Source organism: Girardinichthys multiradiatus, chromosome 7, assembly GCF_021462225.1.
Source record: "Girardinichthys multiradiatus isolate DD_20200921_A chromosome 7, DD_fGirMul_XY1, whole genome shotgun sequence".
Classification (NCBI taxonomy): Eukaryota; Metazoa; Chordata; class Actinopteri; order Cyprinodontiformes; family Goodeidae; genus Girardinichthys; species Girardinichthys multiradiatus.
This window is the reverse complement of record NC_061800.1, coordinates 37,417,516-37,441,030: the sequence shown is the minus strand read 5'-3', so window position 1 is coordinate 37,441,030 and position 23,515 is coordinate 37,417,516. Positions and strand designations below refer to the sequence as shown.

Below are 23,515 nucleotides of genomic sequence, written 5' to 3'. Positions count from 1 at the left end.
AGTAAGGTGACTAAATAACTGCTGGAAATGCTGATTAGTTTGACATTAGTGATATTTTAAACGTAAGCAATGTTATGCAGCTGGCGAGGATTAAAGAAAGTAATAATTTAGTTAACAAAACGTCAATGCCATTGTTTTATCGGACCTGCTGAGACTCAGCTTCATTATTTCAAAATAAAATACTAACTGCATTAAGGGAATCGCCATGAATAGGCATGATTGAAAATGATATATGAATTATGAGTGTTTAACTTTCCAAATCTAGACAAAGATTTCTAAACATCTGATGCAAACGCCTAAATAATATAAAATGTATTAAATTAAACACGAAGATTGCAGTGATTTTCCACACTGACCAGACAAGGTGGATTCTAATCTTCTCGAACCTTTATAGAAACAGTTTCATGTTATTTGTTTTCTGTGTTATGTTGAGGTGAATTACTCCTTTATTGTGGTTTGTGTCTGTGTCCTGATCATGCCGTTTCTCCGATTTGGAGCTTTGTAACCAATCGCTGAGGAGAAGGCGGGAGGACAAACAGGGGTGGGTTGGGGGTGGGGCGGGGCTGGCTGGTTATTTTTATTTATTTTTTAAAAAATTTTTTCAGCACCACGACATCTCCCGTCACTTGTGTGTGGGCTGCAGGGAAGCGCAGCTCCAAACGCGGCAGGATCAGGTTAAAAACCCCGACTCATATCGATCTGTAGATGTACCACGAGTTCACAGCGCGAACGCAAAGCTTCCTCATCTCCCCTCCTTGTTCTTGATGCCTGAGTTGTCTCGTTTTGTGGCCTGACTGAGAAGACCAACCTCCTTTAACTGCATTGCCTCTGCGTCTGCTGCCTTTTGGCTCTTCATGCTCCTTCTGTTACTCGCAGCTACGGTGTTGTGAAAGTGCTTTTTTTGTTGCAGAAACCGAGGGGGAGGGGTGGGGGTGGGGGGGAGAGAGAGCGGCCTGACCTGTCCGAAGTTTTTATTCCCTTTCATTCTATTTTTGTCTTCTCATGACCAAAGATCTTTGCACAGTTCCCTAATTATTAAAATCAGGGAACTGAGGTGCGGGATTGCTTAGGAGTGGATCTTGCTTTAGGATGCAGGGGGAAGATGAAGTTGAGTAGTTTAAGTGGCCTTTGGTGCATAATCTGAGATGAGATAGACGACAAGTATCTGCAACGTTGGCTGAAATCCTCTCATCAGACTGGATCATTGTATTTGGGCAACACGTTGAGCTCAACATGAGGTGCATTTGTGACTTTTTAAACTGCACCTAAGAAAAAAAAGAGGGGGGTCCCTCTGTACATCCTGCTTCCACAGGAAGAGACGCTTTTTTTCTTTAGCTATCAAACGAATTAGGGTTGTTGCATCAAAGTGAACACTGGGGGAACAAAGCAGATTTCCTGCTGTATCATCTTTATCTCTGACTTAAATCAATCGTCAAAACGACTAAAAATGAAGAAGTTTCGGAAGGTGTTGGACGGTTTGACCACCTCCTCTCCGGGAGGGACTATAGGGTCCCCATCGTGCGGCAGCGCGGCCGGGACTCCAACCGCGGTGCCAACTCCCAAGGAAATCGACGTCCAAGAGACGCTGGTGTCGGAAAACTTTCAGCTGTGTAAGGTGGGTAAAGGCATTGAAATGCAGGTCTGCAGCATCAGAGAAGGTGCAGGGTCAATAACGACATCGATCTGCTTAAACATTAGCTGCAATACATCATTTTTGTATGTTTCGTGTACAGCTTATTGACACAAAAAGATCAGACCTCTTAAAAGTTAGTTTTGAGTTCTGTTGACTGTGCCTGACCCGGGGATATGTAGTCCGCGCATCGACACTTCAGCACCAGGGACAGCGATTTTTTAATAAAACAAACATTTAAATACTCGACTCCTGCTTCTATTGGACTTATCGCTTTTAAATTCTGAGATAAATTGATGCATTTACTCGACATATGAGCAGCTTTGTAAAAGAAATGCTGCTGAAAATGCTGTTTTCTGTAAGTGTTACAGTATACAGTCTCCAGTTTCCATCTGTATGTGCAGCACGGCTCCCGACATGAGCGTGTTGTGTAGCCGCGGTAGCTCACACACGTACTACAAACAGTGCAAAGGGAGTCAATGAATACCAACCAACCCCGTTGCATCAGCAAGTGAGCACGAATGGTATGGCAGCGATGACATAACTGGTGTCCCTCCCTTTGCATAAAAAAGTGCACATCAAGCCAGCGAAGGGGCCCTGCAGTGCTGTCCTAGCTGATGCGCTTTTCACTGGGAAGGAGGAGGAGAATGGGGGGGGGGGGGGTATTTATAGCAGCTACTGCCCTCCATGGCAGCCGATTTTCTCAATGCATTTTGCTGCGTTTATTCTTTGCCCCTCACAGAAACTGGGGTACATTGTGGGTATGGCTGTTAATAATTCACTGAGAAGCAGAGAAAAACAAAACAAAACACAAGATTGTTTTGCAGAGCTGTATTATTACTGGGTACAGTAAAACTGGTTGGGGAGGGAATGGGTTAGAGAAGACTGAGGAGGTTGATGCACAAGCTAAGAAAGATGCTGCAGAGCTCTGTATAGCAAGTAGGAGAATTTGCTAGAAAAAAAGCAAGACAATATAGCCTAGTCCCATGCAGGAGGCTGCAGCTCCTTACTTGGTAGCTCAATACATGAATAATTCGACTTTGCTTGTCTTGAAAAAGCTGTGAATGCAGAAATATACCCAACAAACCTCCATCACCAATAATTTTAGCTTATTTTCTTTGAGTATGTGCAGATTTAGTTTCTTTTAATCTCAGCTACAGAGAAAAGGTGGAGAGAGGAGTGCTGTCTGTGATGTTTTTTTTTTTTACATTATATATGAGACTTACGTTGTCATGAAAAGGCTGTATAAAAGATTGGCATCATATTCATTCTAGGACAATAAATTCATTAAGTATCTATTGTACAGTGAGGACCTGCTGATATTTCTCATAGAGAAAATTCTGCTTTCTCTTGTCAAGTGGGCAGGATATTGTGCAGACTTGCACACAAAGTTGATCTAGAAAGAATACAATAAATAAAACTCCATCTTCAATTTAACTTTGTGTAACGGACAGAGACAGAGAATACATTTGTTTTAAACAAATGAAGCCCTCATTTCAAATTTAAGTTTATTGTGAATTTTAAGGGTTACAAAAATCAATGAAAATTTATGTGAGTCATTGTTTGGGTTGGACTGAACAAGCACATTGGACATGTAAACCTTCCATTCATTATCCATTCATTATCCTAAATATATTTAGATAGGACCTTTCTGGTGAGGAAAAATAAAGCTGTCAGCTGGTGCAATAAGATGCACGGGAATGTTAGGCAAAGTTCTCAAAGTTAGTCATGACTTCTATCCTCAATGTGTAGTGTAGTCTCTATCCTCATTAATGTAATACAGTATTTTTGTTTACATGTACTACAAACCCATTCTGTGTGAATGGTTATAGTTGAGATGCTGAAACAAGCTTTCAATAAAATCTCACTCGAAGGAAAGGAGCTAATGAAGGAAATGAGAAGCATGCTGGTGAAGAGGAGTCTCCATGGCAATAAATATTGATTTTGTTTAAATAGGGAAATGAGTTCATTTTGTGTTAGAAATAAAAAGAAGAAAGATAAATACACACCAAACTAAATTTTAGTGTATTAAGTGGTAGCTGAAATGTGAACTATCTGCCATTTTTTTTCAATATATGCCTGACAATAAATAATTGCTAGTGAAGCACTGTGATGCACCCTCTATGCTGCGTTACTGGTAATAAAAGAGTTGAGTATGGGCTTTAAGCCAAGCTAACCTTTATTTATTGGTTTACCTTTTTAAATCTGAAGTATTTTGAGATTCTGCAATCCAGACATAAAATCAACCTAATCATAAGCTGCGTAAAAGGTGAGATTCAGGTTTTGTAAACCATTCATAAAAAAACGAGGGTATTGCACAATTTTAAGTTTTACAGAATGCCAACAAGCTTTTTTTTTTTTTACAAGAGAAAGACCTTGATGGCAGTTAGTCAAATGCATTCCCTTTGAGTCAGAGTTCCAAGATTATCTCAAGAAAATGTTATTCGCAAATATTCATACAACTTTCAACCAGAACACAGAGAAGGTCACTCTGGGTTAAAGTGGAGACATCATAGCAGAACAGAGAAGCAGAACAGAGAACTGAACAGATAACAAAATAATAACCATGCGATACTGTTGCTTAAAGTTACCCAAAGTAGCGAGTACACAAAGAAGTCACTAAATACGTAAATATACACTGCACTTTTGAATGTTGGTGGTGCTTTCACACTTGTGGTAGCATGAGATGGACTCTACAACCCACACAAGTGGCTCAGGTAGTGCAACTCATCCAGGATGGCACATCAATGCGAGGTGTGGCAAGAAGGTTTGCTGTCTGTCAGCGTAGTGTCCAGAGACTGGAGGCACTACCAGGAGACAGGCCAGCACACCAGGAGACGTGGAGGAGGCCGTAGGAGGGCAACAACCCAGCAGCAGGACCGCTACCTCCGCCTTTGTGCAAGGAGGAACAGGAGGAGCGCTGCTAGAGCCCCGCAAAATGACCTCCAGTAGGTCACAAATGTGCATGTGTCTGCACAAACGGTTAGAAACCGACTCCATGAGGATGGTATGAGGGCCCGACGTCCACAAATGGGGGTTGTGCTCACAGCCCAACATCATGCAGGATGCTTGGCATTTTCCAAGAGAACACCATGATTGGCAAATTTGCCACTGGCACCCTGTGCTCTTCACAGATGAAAGCAGGTTCACACTGAGCACATGTGACAGACGTGACAGAGTCTGGAGACACTGTGGAGAGAGATCTGCTGCCTGCAACATCCTTCAGCATGACCGGTTTGGCAGTGGGTCAGTAATGGTGTGGGGTGGCATTTCTTTGGAGGGCCGCATGACCCTCCATGTGCTCACCAGAGGTAGCCTGACTGCCATTAGGTACCGAGATGAGATCCTCAGACCCCTTGTGAGACCATATGCTGGTGTGGTTGGCCCTGGGTTCCTCCTAATGCAGGACAATGCTAGACCTCATGTGGCTGGAGTGTGTCAGCAGTTCCTGCAAGATGAAGTCATTGAAGCTATGGACTGGACCGCCCGTTCCCCAGACCTGAATGTGATTGAGCACATCTGGGACATCATGTCTCGCTCCATCCACCAATGTCACGTTGCACCACAGACTGTCCAGGAGTTGGCGGCTGCTTTAGTCCAGGTCTGGGAGGAGATCCCTCAGGACACCATCCGCCGTCTCATCAGGAGCATGTCCAGGTGTTGTAGGGAGGTCATCCAGGCACGTGGAGGCCACACACAATACTGAGCCTCATTTTGACTTGTTTTAAGGATATTACATCAAAGTTGGATCAGCCTGTAGTGTGTTTTTCCACTTTAATTTTGTGTGTGACTCCAAATCCAGGCCTCCGTTGGTTAATAAATTTGATTTCCATTGATGATTTTTGTGTGATTTTGTTGTCAGCATGTTCAACTTTGTACAGAACAAACAAAGAGGTTCACCTCAGAGCAGTACAATGACCCCAAACACACATATCCATGTGTTATATTGGCTCAGTCAAAGTTTAGACTTAAATCCACTTTGTTTTTGTGAATTAAAAATATATTTATTTAAAAATATATAGACCCAAAATAATTCATACTCTTGGCAGTAATAGATTCAAAAATATTTTCATACAAACATGAAGCTTGATAGTAAATGAGACAAGCTTCTCTCTGAAGATAATAAAACAACATAATAGAAGTATCATTTAAAAAAATCTCTTTATTTACATGTTATTAAGAAATGGCATGCCAAAAATTATTAATATCTATCCCAGTAATCAACTGCATAAAATCCCGCTAAACTACATTGACAAAAAGTTTAACACGTCAAGGGCTTAAGTATACACTGAACTCCATGCGTTCAATGTGATCCAACAAAACATTAGAATATGTAACTTCCACAATTCATGGAAATTTTAACCTGTGGTACAATACTCTGTGAAATGACTATGATCAGACATGATTAAGTTGTCAAAATTGCACTGAAATGATCCGTCTTAATACAGCCTAATGTTTTAGCCACAGTCATCAATAACAACGCTACTGAATACTGCTTCTTCTTTATCTGAAAATGAACGGGCTACATTAAACATCAAATTGGTACAATTCTATTTTAATAACTGTCACTCACATTTGTTGAAGTCGTTTCATCCAGATGACTTAATTTCATATTGCATGTGTCACTCCCAATTTACCCCATAACCTCTCCAAAGTGAAGTCCTGTCTAGAATTTTGATAAAGAAAAAGTCATGGTTTCCATATTCATGTCAACATGAAGATTATGACTTTTAATATATTCATGGGCCTTTGGAATAAAGTTTCATCATGAATTTAGGAATATTGAATGGAAAAATATAACATATTCTGATAGATGAGCCATTTTTTGATGACAGATAGACACATTTTTTAAAACTGACAAATTTAGATAAAAATGACATCAAGATCAAAGACATTAAAATTTTTACATTTTAAAACATATATTCTGAATTTGACCCAAGCAACATGTTTCAAAAACGGAAACAGAAGCATCAAATAATTGTAGATTATCTGTGTCTACATACGTAAAACGGCGTGTTTTTAAAAATGCCTTTCAGTGATAAAACTGTTTTATTCTGCAAGAACATTCTGGCACTCTTAAGCAATTGTTCTACTTCTACTTGTCTGAAAACATGTGGGTACTCATGTACACTCAGTATTTCCGGATACTAGAAGTCATGGAATAAAATGACATATATATTTGGTCTGTCCAGAACACCACCATGCATACTTGGACTGATCCCACAATATATTATTTTGTAAAGTCAATTGTGTATATACGTACATTTATTTAAAAAAATTTATTTATTTCCACTATTATATATTTACAGAAAAAAAAGAAAATCCTCACTAAGAGCAAAGTGTACCGGAGTCACATTCCGTGTTTGTGTGTAAAAACTTGGCAAGCTGATTCTGATTCCGATAAAAGTACTGATCCATCCAACCACAAAGCAGTCGAGCAGTGGGCTGATCTGATTAGGTGCGGCATTTCTAAGGGGATTTGGGTTGGGTGGCTGAAACTGTTTGAGGTGCATGATCTGCAAAGGTGTGCAAAACATTTAACTTCCTAAAAAAATACCTTACAATTGCAATCCTGTATGTGATTAAACTGTGGCAAGTAAAGCAAGAAGTAAAGGGTAGATAAGGATAAGGACCGGAGAAATTGCAACACAAGACTGTGATGGTGTTACCAACATGTTTCCTATCTTGTCATGTAAGATGGTGCATCTAAAAATGCAGATACAAAGACCATTTTCCTAAGTGCTTGAGTAGAAAGCAATTGGACTTTTCTTGTTTCTTGATATATGCAGTCCTTTGCAGCAAGGAATGTTCAGACCACAACACTGGAGAAAATAAACATGAGCAACACAAATGGATGGCCCATCACAGAAGAGCAATCACATCAGGTCAGGACTCAATGGGTCATTTGCATTTCAACAAATGTGCACCTAAAATTTTGGAGGCAAGAGAAGACAAGTGGTTTGAGAGAGGAGTGAAAGAAGCCATTGATGTTAAACACAAAGACCTGACACTAAACAGAGAAGGTGGCCTCGGGTTTCGTCTTTCTAACACCTACAGGGCACGGCCAGTGATTCACCTGTCCTAGTTGCTCCTCAGTGACCTTATTAAGGTGCATCTCTGCTTTGTGTCAAGCATGGATATATAATGTTAATTTTCATCAATGCAGACAAAGCATCTGTAGTCAGAGATTAAGTAGCCTTATTATTGTAACTTTTAAGTATGCGCTTATGTACAGGGGTTGGACAATGAAACTGAAACACCTGGTTTTAGACCACAATAATTTATTAGTATGGTGTAGGGCCTCCTTTTGCGGACAATACAGCGTCAATTCGTCTTGGGAATGACATATACAAGTCCTGCACAGTGGTCAGAGGGATTTTAAGCCTTTCTTCTTGCAGGATAGTGGCCAGGTCACTACGTGATACTGGTGGAGGAAAACATTTCCTGACTTGCTCCTCCAAAACACCCCAAAGTGGCTCAATAATATTTAGATCTGGTGACTGTGCAGGCCATGGGAGATGTTCAACTTCACCTTCATGTTCATCAAACCAATCTTTCACCAGTCTTGCTGTGTGTATTGGTGCATTGTCATCCTGACACACGGCACCGCCTTCAGGATACAATGTTTGAACCATTGGATGCACATGGTCCTCAAGAATGGTTCGGTAGTCCTTGATAGTGACGCGTCCATCTAGCACAAGTATTGGGCCAAGGGAATGCCATGATATGGCAGCCCAAACCATCACTGATCCACCCCCATGCTTCACTCTGGGCATGCAACAGTCTGGGTGGTATGTTTCTTTGGGGCTTCTCGACACCGTAACTCTCCTGGATGTGGGGAAAACAGTAAAGGTGGACTCATCAGAGAACAATACATGTTTCACATTGTCCACAGCCCAAGATTTGTGCTCCTTGCACCATTGAAACCGACATTTGGCATTGGCATGAGTGACCAAAGGTTTGGCTATAGCAGCCCGGCCGTGTATATTGACCCTGTGGAGCTCCCGACGGACAATTCTGGTGGAAACAGGAGAGTTGAGGTGCACATTTAATTCTGCCGTGATTTGAGCAGCCGTGGTTTTATGTTTTTTGGATACAATCCGGGTTAGCACCTGAACATCCCTTTCTGACAGCTTCCTCTCACGTCCACAGTTAATCCTGTTGGATGTGGTTCGTCCTTCTTGGTGGTATGCTAACATTACCCTGGATACCGTGGCTCTTGATACATCACAAAGACTTGCTGTCTTGGTCACAGATGCGCCAGCAAGACTTGCACCAACAATTTGTCCTCTTTTGAACTCTGATATGTCACCCATAATGTTGTGTGCATTTCAATATTTTGAGAAAAACTGTGCTTTTACCCGGCTAATTGAACCTTCACACTCTGCTCTTACTGGTGTAATGTGCAATCAATGAAGACTGGCTACCAGGCTGGTCCAATTTAGCCATGAAACCTCCCACACTAAAATGACAGGTGTTTCAGTTTCATTGTCCAACCCCTGTAAATTCCTCAGCAGTGGTGCATCTGTATGGTATATATTGAAGCTCTAAATTTTGGAGCTCATGGCAGGATTTTGTTTTTTTGCCTAGCTTAGCTAAAGTTGAAATTGTGAATGGTATGCTATATATGTGTTATATTATGCCTCTGAAACAAAAGGCAGATACGCAGTACTGTGACAGCATTAGTGCTGAAGGTATGAACATAGTGAAACTATTGAAGTTGTCAAAGTTATGTTATTGATAGTGTTTATTTTTTTACAGTAACAATTATATTTTGATAAGTTTCACATCTTCATTATACATGCTTTCCTTTTCAATAAATTTATATAGGTGCTTTTTGTGAACAAAAAGGTTTCCCTATGGCAGTACTGTAATAATATCACTTCCATCCACTTAGCCATAATAGTTGAAGTTAAATAAATCAAAACATTACGTATAGTGGATTTATTTTTTCGGCTCCACATCTGAATTTAGACATTAATTTTTAACCTTTGATGCATAATTCTTTCTGTTAATTTTTTTAATTAAGAATCCTTTAAATGGTTTGCTGCTAGGTTACCCTGACCTCAATGCATTTTTTAATCTCCTTTATTAAGTGATCAATCTTAGAAGCAAATGTACAATTACCCAGAACAGCATCACAATTTCGTTTTGAATTAGATACTCTTAATATTTTCATCCCCATTGTAACTGTTAAGATGTAAAGATAAATTTAATTGAACAAAAATGATATAATTTGGAGCACATTCAGGTGGAACAACATGTGTTGACCCTAAAAATAAAATTCCATTCAGTTTTATTTATATAGCGCCAATACACAACACATGTTGTCTCATGGCACTTCACAAAAGTCTGGTACATACATTCCAATTAGTCCTAACCATTGAACAGTGCAGTCAGATTTAGTTATTTATTATTGGTTCATTCTTTTGTGGATGACATTGTGTACCAGGTGTGTGTATTATGTAGATAAATCTGCAGGTAACTTTTAGAATGATTTTTGTATTGTTTTTGCTACTGACTGTTCTTTCACTTTGGAAATTACTGACCTTTTATCCGTTCTGTAAGACAAATGCCACCTCCCAACATCCCCCGAAAAAATGGGATGCTCCTTTAATAAGTTTTTACATCATCCTTACTGATTGATTCCTAACATGTACTCACCCATGCCTTACAGCATACACCCAGGATCGTGTAAACAGTTGTCAGTCCTGCAGCAGATGTTAGCATACATTGTTCTAGATTCCTGTTTGGAAATAATCTAACACTAAATGCCAAGTAAAAAATGAATCTACTTTAATGTATTTAAAGAGCATTTATCTTTGTGATCATGCATTGCTTAAATTCTAACCAAACAATGCTTAATGAAATGCTAAAGTTATACTAATCTTCTAACATACTAAGAGTATAATAATAATTATTTGGTTTCAGTTGTATTTATCTCAAAATTTAGAATTTTTAATACATTTAGTTTTCAATTTAATTATAGCATAAATGGAACTGGACATAACAGTGGTCTTTGGGGCAGGGCACCTGGCGTAGCGGTAGATAACGTGACCCATATACTGAGGACCTACGCTGCATGTCTTCTGCCTCTCTCCACCCCATGTCCTGTCTGTCTGCTTTGGACAAATGACAAAAATAAAGACTAGTGCAAACCCCCCCCCCAAAAAAAACAAAACAACCAAACATTACAGTGGTTTTCTTATTTTTCCTCATGTGTCTAATAAAAGGTATGTATGCATAAAATCAAACATTATAATGGTTATTGTGATGTTAAAATCTATTTATTTAAAAATATATAAACCCAAAATGATTCATACTCCTGGCAGTAATAGGTTCAGAAATATTTCATTCAAAGAAGAAGCTTGATTCTTATTGTAAATGAGACAATTCAATTCAATTCAAAGATACTTTATTGATCCCAGAGGGGAAATTAGAAAACAGGCATCTCTCTGAAGATAATAAAACATCATAGAAGTATCATTAAAAAAAACAACTATTTATTTACATGTTATTAAAAAATGGCATGCTAAAAATTACTCATATCATCCCAATAATCAACGAAAAAAACCTTTATTGGCAATCCATCTTTACATCTATCTACACTTCGTACTAGGCATCGCAGTTCTTATTGTCCAAATAAAATGTTCACTAAGAAGGTTTATGCCACATTATGTTTCCAAACATGCCCTTGTCTCTGTCTGTGCATGTACATGTATGTCTGTAAAACAATCGTGCCGTGATGCAAGACAAATTTCAGGATTGTTCTGACAATAAAGGAATATCTTTTTGTATTGTACTATATGGTATCATATCATAGACAGAAACAATTCAGATGGCCTAATCTTTACAAACGTAGCATTGAGGGTTATGGGGTGAAATAGGAATCAGGCTTAATGGATCTACTTAAAAAAAGAGTTCATTAAATTTTTTCCATTAGAGAGGAAATGAAATGCTTCCTGCTCTCTGTATGTAGTTTGCAGAAACCTTTCAGAAAATAATCCTAGTCCAATAACTCCAACTTTCTTATTTTCTGAAGGCATTTTAGGTGAATGTGTGTACACTAAGGTCATGTTCCAAGTTTAGTAGGTTAGAGTTTACCCATGCCTTTCTCTACATCTCTTTCCTCCGTCAGCATGATATATTTGCTTGTAAGGATGACATCACCCTCACTCCCTCTGCAGAGACCCCACAAGCTCTCCATGGGTGTGATGACTCAGTGGGTTGACTTCCAGCTAGTCTCACATTACCATGTGTCGGCTGCCTGTCAGAAGCCACAGTGTGGGATCAATTAAGGAGTTGCTGATGTCAGGCTAGGATAGTATAGAGAAAAAACAACATATAGGATACATTTTCTGTAATCCATATTTAGGTGGAGCATAAGATTCTGTTTTTCTCAGCATCTTAGGGAAACAGTGAACCCTTTAAAATATAACAGACAAATTTCTGTGACACCTGTGAAATGCTATGTAGAAACATGAGCTATATTGTCATATTCTTCATTTTGTTTGTGTCTGTGACAGCATGTGTCTGAGAGAGCGAACGAGAAATAGACACCTCTTGATTTCGTGTGGGCTTTCAAACACTTTGTCCATTCACTGACAGCAGACTGCCTGCCTCACCTCACGCTGTGCAAATATAATCAAGTGAGCTTTTCAAACAGATCACTGCTTCACTTAGTTCTCTGTGTTTGCACTCTCATGTAGAATGGCTCATGCAATGCTTTTTTGTGTGATGTGGTTCATTTTGAGGATAAAATTCTAGCTGTATTCATTTTTTCAAAGAAATAAAACAATAAAACTACCTGTGCAATGATTTTTCTAACCTAATTTGTAACCAAGGCTGATGGCTGTGGCAAAACAGTCAATGTCCCACCTTTCTATCCTTTATGCATTTGTTTATAGTTTTAGTCACTAGTGTGTTGTTTCCATGGCAATGTCCATACTCAGTAAATAGAGGTAATGAAAGTCAACATGAGCCCAGTGATGACCCCCCAAAATAATGTATGTACTGATAATTCACTTACTGTAATGAATGTTTGGACACACACACACAGGACACCTAAAAGTAAGTTTTTTCCTCTATCAGCACATTCTAGCTCAGGATGAGGGAGATACAGATGGCCTTAGATAGTCTTTTTTTTACCACGTGGCATTATTAACTGAATTTGACCTTACTGCATTGTAACAAGAATCAAGCTGGAATGTATGTAATCAAATTTAAATATGATTCTATTTACATCAAGGTGACTCTAGTATTGTTTCAGTTACATATTTCTAGATATGAGGGAAACCACCCAGTGTTAATAGGTTTGATTCACTTTAAGGAAGTCAAACATTCTAATACAATATTCTTCTACCTTTTTGAAATGTATGAAGTAACATGGCAACGCATAAAAGTAATACATACATGTTTAATCCCCTCTAAAATGTTATTTTTGCCTCTTTTAGTTTGGTCTAAGCCTTAGTTGGGATTTTCAGCTCATTCCAACAATAATTTGCTCCATGTAATTTCTGTTCATGATGATTAAAGCAATGACCAAACAAGTGCAAATTGATATTTTTGGAGTAAAACGTCAAACTAAGACTAAATATGGAACTGCAGCAAAAGGTTTAATCCAACATAAAGTTTGTTAATGATATATTATGTTTATGAGATCTGTCTTCTATAACTTTGTTAAAAATCTGACAAAAACTTACTTGATGTCTCTTGGGGCCAAAACATACTCTGAGATTGTTCATGCAAACTACCAATTACATTGGCTTGAATGCATTACGTAGTGTTTAAAAATTCATGAGTGCAAGAAGCTCAGCTCTTAAGACCATCATATGAAGCAGATTATCAGGAAGCGTGTCTTAAAGCATCAGATTTTTATTGTTCTTTCAGTTATCTCAAGACACGCAGACACATCCACTGTTGCTGATTTTATATGTGATACACTGACAGCCTGGCTGTTTTGGTTTATAAGGTTAAACAGCATGTATTGTACATCCCCACATGGCTGCTTTGTGACCTTAGGGGTGCATGAAAACACAACACAAACCCTCAGCCTACAGTCTTGACAATCACCCTTCCACATACACACGTGTAAACATTGCGCTGCGATTACATAAAATGAATTATGTATTTGTGGCTGTCAAGCCCACGCTCTCATCTGAAGTGATATGTGCTTAACATTAAAGGGTCATATGCAAAAGAATGATGTTAAATGTGGCCAAAGAAAAATAGGTTGAATACTGTATTTTAATCTGAAAAGAGTCACAAAGAGAGGGATGGCAATTAGAAAAGTTTTAATGATGTGAAATTACATGGTTATTTCTTTGGCGCTCGGACCCGGGAGGAAGACATGAATGCTGAGAATAGCATGAGCTAAGATGATCATTTGTAAGGCTTAGATTTAAATATGTCTTCCCCCAAAAAATAAGGGCCGAGGCCAGGACGAGGCCTAATAGAGTACTAGAGGGGCATCTATCAAGAAAGTGGAATGAAATAAGAAAGAAAAAGAGAAGCGAAAGCCGCAGAGAAGATTAAAAGCAGAGAAAAGAAGTTTGTAAATAGGCTATGAAGCAAGGAAAATAATAAAGAAGCAAAGCAGATGGAAGATATGCCGAGAGGGGCAATGCGAGTTGATAGATCAGAATCAGAATCAGAAAAGCTTTATAGCCAAGTATGTTTTTGGACATACAAGGAATTTGTTTTGGCGTAATCGGTGCAATACAATACAAATTAAACAGTATAAATATCTACAATATAATATAAATATATGTGCACAGTTTTAAGTGAGTGAGAGTAAGTATAGAACAGTATAAGATGCAAGAGCAATACAACAGTGCAGGTGATCATTGTGCAAGTATGGCAGTGCAAGTAAAGCAGGAGTCCATGCTGAGCGTTAATGTAACGCATAGAGTTACAAGTTACGGGTGTCCTGTCAGCAAAAAAAAGGGGGTGGGTGAAAGGGAGAGTGTCAGGGTGGTTTCCGGGCTTTGTTAACAAGGCTGGTGGCAAATGGGAAAAAACTGTTCTTGTGGCATGAGGTTTTGGTCCGGATGGACCGCAGCCTCCTGCCAGAGGGGAGAGTTTCAAAGAGTCTGTGACCGGGGTGGGAGGGATCAGCCAGAATCTTCCCAGCCCGCCTCAGGGTCCTGGAGGTGTACAGTTCCTGGAGCGACAGTAGACTGCAGCCAATCACCTTCTCAGCAGACCGAATGACACGCTGCAGCCTGCCCTATATGGGCCGAGATATGCCGAGAGGGGCAATGCGAGTTGATAGATATGCCGAGAGGGGCAATGATAGATATGCCGAGAGGGGCAATGCGAGTTGATAGATATGCCAAGAGGGGCAATGCGAGTTGATAGATATGCCGAGAGGGGCAATGCGAGTTGATAGATATGCCGAGAGGGGCAATGCGAGTTGATAGATATGCCGAGAGGGGCAATGCGAGGTGATAGATATGCCGAGAGGGGCAATGCGAGTTGATAGATATGCCGAGAGGGGCAATGCGAGTTGATAGATATGCCGAGAGGGGCAATGCGAGGTGAATGATATGCCGTTTTGGCAATGCAAGCGATGCAACGCTTGATGAAAGCAGAGTAAGGTGATAGATATGCCGATGTAGGCAATGCGTGATTAGAGATATATCCGCTTAGGATTTGAATAAACATATGAAGTTATGAACGGATCAGCTAGTAAAGAACAGATAGAACGGGTAATGAAGGAATAAAAAGATGAAAGATGAAGAAAAATGAGATGAAGAAATTATGGAAACTATGGAGTGCTGAAAATGCCATTAAAGAAATGCAGATGAAGATAAGAAATAAGGTTAAAATAAAGATCTATGAGTCGGGGTTGAGTAATTAGAGAATGACAAAGTAAATGCAAGAAGATGAGTAAAGTAATGCACAAAGCATGATAAGACAAGGAATAATCAGCCTCCAATTAAGGAAGGGCGAAACAAATAGAAGTACTTTTCGAAGAACATAGGTGAGCTAGAGTGAGGGAGAAAATTAGACAAGACTGGAAGGTGCTGAGGGGAAGAGACTTGCAAAACAGTAACATGACGATTGAACAAAGCCAATGATGGATAAAGGCCAACCACCACCAGGAATTGTTGGGAGCTCTTACCTGAGAGCTGATAAAACATTGAGCTCAATAAAAAAACTGCCGATTTTTAATGTCCACATCTTTCTGTACTTGTCTCGGTAAAAGTAATTAGTTGAGTCATACAACATTGGCTTGCCGCACACCGTCACTATGATCTGGTCCTCCATCTTCACTGACAACCGCTTCTTCTCCGCTGCGGTCTTTCACTCTATGTCACAGCCACATCCAGTCCCTGATTGGTTGACGCAACGCGAATTTAGGATAAAGTTCCGATTTTTCAACTCGTCCATCACTCTTGCTCCGCTCCCGCTTCGCACGGCGCGCCTTCCGCGCCACGTCCTCCATCTCTTTCGCACCACACTGCGCCGCTCCTGAACGTGCCTCTACATAGGGATAACATGTAAATTGGCCGCTCCTATTGCAGAATCCGCGTTCGGTGTGAACGCACCATTAGAGAGTGTGATCGCTTGTGGGGACCAAGGACTGGAGAAACTCCGAGAGGTCTGACCGGCAGCAGGGTGCGGTAGTTCGGACAGAAAGTCGGGGACGAGACGATTTAAACGAAGCAGAAAGTAATCAGAGGAAGCATACATTTAGACAGCTTCGGGAGATGGTCAAATGAAAGAACCAGATAATAAGCTGCCTCGGTAGGATTTAGAGCTGAACCTGAATGAGATGGTAAAATACATGAGTAAATGATCAACCTGAATGAAAAGAGGGGTGGGAAACACTGCACGCTTGAAGAGCACATGAATGAAAAAGATAGAGAAGAGAGAGTGGAGTGATACATCTGACCTAGAGACAAGCTAGGCTGGGCGCTAGCAAGGGCGAACGGCAGTGTGAGGAGCCGAGGAGCAGGCAGCTGTGATGGAGCGGGAAGAGGAAATATTGATGTGGCAGAGATGGCGGCGAAGTCACAGCAGGTGAGTCAGGGATGACGTGGAGCGCTGGGGGGGAATCCATGAACGAGATGAATGAAGCATGGAAATTTGTAGGATGATCGGTTTGAGGGATGAAGATGGAAGGAGAACTGCTGGAGAAACCATGCCGGGTGACGCAGCGGCGGGAGCCGGTGAGGAGGCAGGGCTACCTCGGCGACACTTAGCAGGAGAAGTGTAGGAGTTCTTGATGCGCTTTCCGCTTCCCCAGAGCTGAGACAAGGAAGAAATGAGCCATGAAGCGAGGCAAGTGCTCCTACGAGCAGTAAGTGAGGAAGGATCAGTGTTACCAGGTGAGAAATGTAGGATTATCGTACTAGAGACATAAAATTATCGTGTTTTGAGGGAAATTATCGTACACTCGTCATAACCAAAATAACAAGTCTGTTGATGTGTTGAATAGCGTCTAACAGGCACTCACAGCTTTGTGGCGTCAGTACGGAATGGATGTATCAACATCTGCAGCCCCACAGTGCCGGGCTCTGCTTCTTCTTCTTTTATTTTCCTCAATCATGGGCGGGTGCAGTGGACTAGTCAGCCAATCATGGCCGTTGTTCAGAGGCCAACGCATCACGTCACACGTAGGTCACATTTAGAAAAAGCACGATTGGCTGGAATTTCCAACATTTGTTTCCGAATCCGGACACAGATGCCTTCAGGGTTCACAAAAAAACTCCGACAGACTTTGGCGATACGCTGATGACGACTGATGACAACCAAACATTCACGGAATGATCAAATTATCGTACATTTGGCTTTTTTTAGGAATATTGATCATACATCGTACAGAGAGCAAAATTATCGTACAAATACGATAATTATCGTACACCTGGCAACACTGGGAAGGAGAGTCTGTTACGAACAGTGCGAGGAGGCGTCGGAATCGTAGATGAGCTCAGCTGACAAGCGAAGATGAACACGGTAGAAGCTCCTTTAAAAGCAAGGCGTCGGAAGGTGATTGGATGGAGAATCAGACGGACAGGATGCTGATTGGAAGGCCGGGAGACGCACCAAAGAGTCACTGGAAGGTGGAGGCGGTGAAGGTGAGTCTTTCATTCTGAATTTTCGTCAAAACTCCATGTGTCATGGCAACGATTTTCCGCGAGTAGTCAAGTGAATAATAATTTACTCTGCAGCATGAGGTTAGGTATTAACAATAACAATTTAAAGACTGGAGAAATGGGATAGAAAGACGTAAAAATTGAAGATGAAAGAAGTTAACTTTAACCCAGTCAAACAAATTACAAGCAATTTTTGATCAAACGTGCTTAAATATAAGCTCAGCTAAACGATGACATAAAGCCTTTATCTTAAATGTACTGACAGAAAGTTGGGAAGCCAGACTAACGTAACTCACCCGTTATTTGAATATGGGAATGCATTTTCTCCTCTTCTATTGTTTACACTGTGCTGTGAAAAGTATTTTCCCCTTTCAAGTTTTCCCTGTTGTTTTTACAGTTAAATGTTTCAATTCATCAAACAATATTTTTGAGTTCAGTTTCCTTTGCCACACCCTAGCCTCATTATTTCCTAAACTCCAGAATCAATAAATCAAAATACAACACATTATGGTCTAAGCTAACTAAATTAAAGAATGGAAAAAAATTGTCATTGACTTTTGTCAGCATTACAAAACCATTTCTAAGGCTTTGAAGCCTTAGAAAAATAACATCATACCAGCAAAACTGGCTGCAGTGATTTCATGGTGTGGGGCTTCTTTGCTGCTTCAGGAGATTAATAAGGGAACTATAAACTATAAATTCAGAAAAAAAGTTTGTGATTTTAAACTCAAAAACACTTGGGTTATTCAGCAGGACATGATCCCGTGGACACCTGCAAGTCCTTCTCAGAAAAAGAAAGTTTTGGGCCTATTGAAACTCTGGATCCCTATCTCATTGAATTGCTGTTGCATGATCTTGAACAGGGTATGTGAACTCAGAACCCCTCCTGGGTGGCGGTATTAAAAAATTAAAATAAATAAAACAACTTATTTCTTCAGGTCATCTTTGGGTGGCATAAAATTGGTTTGTGACAAAAAAGGAAATACACAAGAAAACTCTGAGGGGGCAAATACTTTTCCGCAGCACTGTGCCTGTTGGAATTTAAATGCATCTTTGTGTTTACCGTTGCAATTGCTTATGGTCACATGGCTTGTTACATGAACTGGTGATCATCCTTAAGGGCACAAATCGAGCGGGACAGCCAGAACTGTGACAATCCTTATGAAGTTACAGATGGCATCTCAGTGCCTTTGATGATAGTGGCCAGAAACAGCAGGCCATACCCTCATGATAAACCAAGAGAAAAACCTGCAAAACTGAGTATGCTTATTTCAACATCCTTAAACGTCAGACTGCACTCAGCAAAACAACCCGAGTTTGAAGCAAAATACTGGATGAGTATTTCTAAAGACAAAATAAAATTACAGTTAGGGGAAGATTTTGGCTGTTGCTCTCTAGTGTAAAATTGTATTGTTGGTATCAAACTAAATGCACTTTCTATGCGATTCTAGAGTCAACTAATAGGGCTTGATATTATGTAATATTGTAGTGCAATTTTTTAATTACTTATTACTAGGCAACGATATACAAGTTTCTTTTAGTTGCCCTCTTTTATTTTAATCTTCTGCAATATCACAGATGATGTTGAATGAGTTTTATCAATTAGAATTATATTGGAGCGTTTTCTCAAACACAAGAAACGTGTAACTTATTGTTTTTTATAGATATCAAATAGGTACAAAATTGTGCTAGTCTTGTCTAGATGAAGGGGTATCTTCTTTTAGATGATTACCAAGCAGCAGGGGTACGGTAACTTGGTTAGCATTGCCTCTTCTACACCCTCCATTCACCACATCCAATACTATTTTTAGTCTTGGCTCAGAAATACAGATCAGCATGGCGACTGTAACTCACTAGTAGTCATCTTGACATCTCAAGAGTTGTGGGTTTTATTCTAGCTTCTTCCTTAATACAAGTCGGCGGGCCTCAGGGTGTATCAGTGCATGTGTTTGTGAATGAGCATCTAGTGTGAAACCTCTTTATGTGGTCCTTTGACTAGTAAAGTGCTATATTCACTTTTTCCTAGTCTGTATATTATCAGGGTATAGATTTTGAAGCAGACACAAAGCTTTGTTGTCTAGATAGAACGATTAGATTGCAAGTGAGTCCAGCTGAATTGAGATACTCTGCCATGAAGAAAAAACAAAAACAGAGCAGTGTCTGTAAACTATCCATTATGCTCTTCATTGGACAAACATTAGCAGGAGAGGCATTGATGTAACTATTTCCAGCAGGATAGGTCTAAGCCTTGTCTGACAATGGCTCTGCTGCCCAGCCTTCATCTCCAAACACTCCACATTCTGTGTATCCTCACTTGATCTGCTTGGTCAGCAGATTGCCTCCTTAACAGTTGGCCATGCAACTCCTCCTGCATAACAAGCCGTCTAATAACCTCTTTGCATAACTGAAGGCTATCTTTATCTCCTTTAAAAATGAAGAAACAATAAAAAAAAACTTGCATTGTACTCCATAGTAATAAAAATAAACTTACCTAGAGCAAGAAAGGGGACCTTTGACGTTGGAGCAGGCACTTTTGAACAGCAAGTGTTGGGTAGGTTTCTCCTACCTAAAGCCCTGTTTAAATGCAGTAACTTTGTCATGATTTGGAGGTGTTTGAGTTTTGTTTTAAGTTCTTGCCTCAAATCAATATTTATGTTTTCCAGATGGTGCTTCAGTTCATTCCTTTAGGTTTAGTTTCGTACTTGTTCTGTTTATGGTGCATTTTATCTTCTGTCACATTTGTAAGATTTTCCTACATCTCCATGCCACAGTCTGACCATAATCAGCTTCATCCGGTCCACCTGTTTCATGCCAATCAGTTTCTCTGTTTTCATCTGTGCCATGCTCTTATATAGTCTGCTATTCTATCTACTCCTTATGAATACATACTGTTCATGTCCTCGACTGTTTGTCATGCCAAGCCATGTCCATGATTGTTTTGTTTTGCCACGCTTGTTGATGACTGTTCGTTTTTTCACCATTACAAGCCTGTCCATATTTATGCTCGCATCTGCTACCAGCAGCCTGATGTGACTTTTTATTTAAATTAAAACTTTGTCACTTACCGAGCTGCTTCTGCCTGCCTTTCTGCATTCTGGGGTCCACTCCACCAACCGTGTACACTGACAAACTGCTGTAAAAAGTCAAAAATCAAGCAATTCCTGCTTAAGAGATGTAGAGTTTTAAGTTCTCTTTAAGAATTCGGAAAGCTCCATGAAAGAAAAGAGGCCTTGAAATAACTTTATACTGGTATTAGCACTGTAAATAGAAATGGTAGAAGAAATAATGGCCAGCCAGTAAAAGACATAAAGGTCAAGTAAGTCATAAATGTATTTATTAGTAATGTTCATGTTTCACTATTGATACATTTTCAGCACTTTATTTAGGGTTAATGTCAAGAACTGTCAGTAATATAAGAGCTTCTATACATCTGTGTTTAAGATCTTCTGTATTGTTAGGCCAAATCTTAATTAAGCTTGGGAACGGGAACGGTGGCCATTCCATCACAGAGCAAAACAGACACACATCTTGCTGAGGAAACATATTCCCACATCATGATGATGTCACCAATATGTTTCAAAGCCAAGATCGTTTGTTCAGTGTTGTGTGCAGTGTTTTTTTTTTTCCTTCATTTGTTATATTTTGCATGTAACCAAAAATTATGGTCCTAGCTGGTCAGAGTACCTTATTCCATATGTTTACTGTGACCCCTACATGGGTGACTTTGTAAAACTTTCTTTTAACAGTGGTTTTATTTTTCAATATACCATTGAGATCAGATTTGCGTGTTCAACTAGCAGTTGTCCTTTGAGCAGATTCTCCCATCTGAGCTGTGCAACTCTTTAGCCCCACCATTGTACTATGTACCTTGTGGTTACTTCTCTATGAACGCTCTAATTTCAAGACCATCTTAGGTGGATGGCCATGTCTTGTTTGGTTTGCACTTGTGCCATACTTTTTAGATGTTTAGTTAGAGAAAGGTGCTCCATGAGATGTTCAAACTGCTTTAAACTTCCGAGCAACTTTATTCCTGACTTGTCTAGTGTGTTCTTTGGTCCTGATGCCCTTTGTTTACTAATGTTCTCTAACAAACCTCTGAGGCCTTCATAAAACATTATAGTTTTATACATTATAGATTTATTAGTAAAAGAGTCTGAATATGAATGAATGCCACATTTTGGAGATTATTATTTTTGTATAAAAGTTTTAAAACCATGCAAAGTTTTTCTTCCATTTCACGATTTTGAACCACGTTTTGTTGGTCTCTCGCATAAGAACTCAGTATAACACATTCAAGCTTAATGGAGTAACAAAATCAATATGAGAAAAAAAAGGTTTAAGTGATATGAATACTTTTGCAAGGCACAGTATTACATTCAAAATATTTAAATTGTGATATGCATATTTTTTAATCCAAAACAGAAAAAATCGAAGGGCCATGAACAATAAGCTTTAAAAACTGAAACATTTTATTGAACATAACCTTCATTTTGAAAGGTTATGCATAGATGTTGCCTAACTTTTATAAAATGATTAGCATCAGGCCATGTTTCGTAATCAATTTAATTTTTCCATCGTTGCCACACTCAGACATGCTTAACCTCCTCTTTCACTCTTCTTCCCAGACGTCTTCCTCTCTCATCTATGTTCTGTTATGCCTCTTTATTTTGGGCAGCTCCTGACAAGATCAAAGGAATTTTAGAGCAACCCCAAAATATCTCCCTTCTTCAAACGCTGGTGGGGGAAAGACACATGTGTCTCTGTTTGTTTGATGGGCTCTCTGACTCAAGTCGATTGGAATGGTTGGTTGTGACGGGAATAGGCAACTCTGATTCTTTCTGCACCGCTGTCTCTCATCCTGACATGTAGCCTGAGGGGACAGGTGCTAAAACACCTGGGTGATGTAGATGAACAGTTTGTACGCACAAAGGCAACACATTGCACACACAACAGCAGGCTGTGTGCATAACAAGTTCATGCGGTAATGCGAGACGACGTGCCGAACCAGTTTATGTAAACACACTTCTAGTCCAATGTTTGTTTTAAAAGCTCTTAATTCTCATTTTACCAAATTCACCTGCTAGGTTTCACTTTTAACTTTCATCGTGGACTTTAGATCTCTTTTGGTCATTACTGGAGCTTTTTAAACCTAAAGTAAATATGTGATGCCCAGTGAGCTAATGGCTAGCTACTCCTACATCAATGACTCAATCCTAAACATACATGACCATTTGTGTGATTTTCTAATAAGAATATATGCAGTAAGGAGGTTTGTTTTTGGCCCCACCGGTAAACTGGGAGCAGAGTTTTGTTAACACCAGCTTCTTCTTCAACCTAAATGTGTCAGAAAAATTATTTAGTCTAAAAAGCGTCACCAGGTTAAGAGATAAGAAAATAGTTTGGCACTGTTTCAAGAAAACCACCCTATTTACTTACTGGAGTGGTAAAATAAGAGCTGAAGCAGCTACAGAGCATTATAGGGACATTTACATCCTTATGTAATACTTTTATAGGTAAATTTAGTGCACTTTATCAAATATACACTGCTCAAAAAAATAAAGGGAACACTTAAACAACACAATATAACTCCAAGTATAACTCCAGTTTCTTCTGATAGGTTAGCTTTCAGTTATTGTTTGCCACTATACTTAGTTCCACTTATTGTTTACGTTTTGGTTTGCATTTATTCTAGTCTTCGCTTTCTCTGCTTCCCTCCCAGTTAGTTTCAGTCAGTATTTGTTTGGGTTTGTTTACTTTTTCAGTTAGGGTTTCCTTTATGATT

At 39.7% G+C, this 23,515-nt stretch overlaps 1 protein-coding gene across 5 annotated transcripts in view; it reads left to right on the top strand.

Moving 5' to 3' along the window:
• Positions 1 to 616: 616 nt before the first annotated feature.
• Positions 617 to 23,515, top strand: part of stxbp5l (syntaxin binding protein 5L) — a 196,962-nt gene continuing 174,063 nt past the window's right edge. For 2 of the 5 annotated variants that reach the window (XM_047369993.1, XM_047369994.1), the window contains exon 1: positions 934 to 1,615. In XM_047369993.1, the coding sequence (XP_047225949.1) occupies positions 1,448 to 1,615 (168 nt within the window). In that variant the 5' untranslated portion in view covers positions 934 to 1,447. Of the gene's footprint in view, positions 1,616 to 23,515 lie in introns of all 5 variants that reach the window. The other 3 variants (XM_047369995.1, XM_047369996.1, XM_047369997.1) reach the window with 2 other exon arrangements.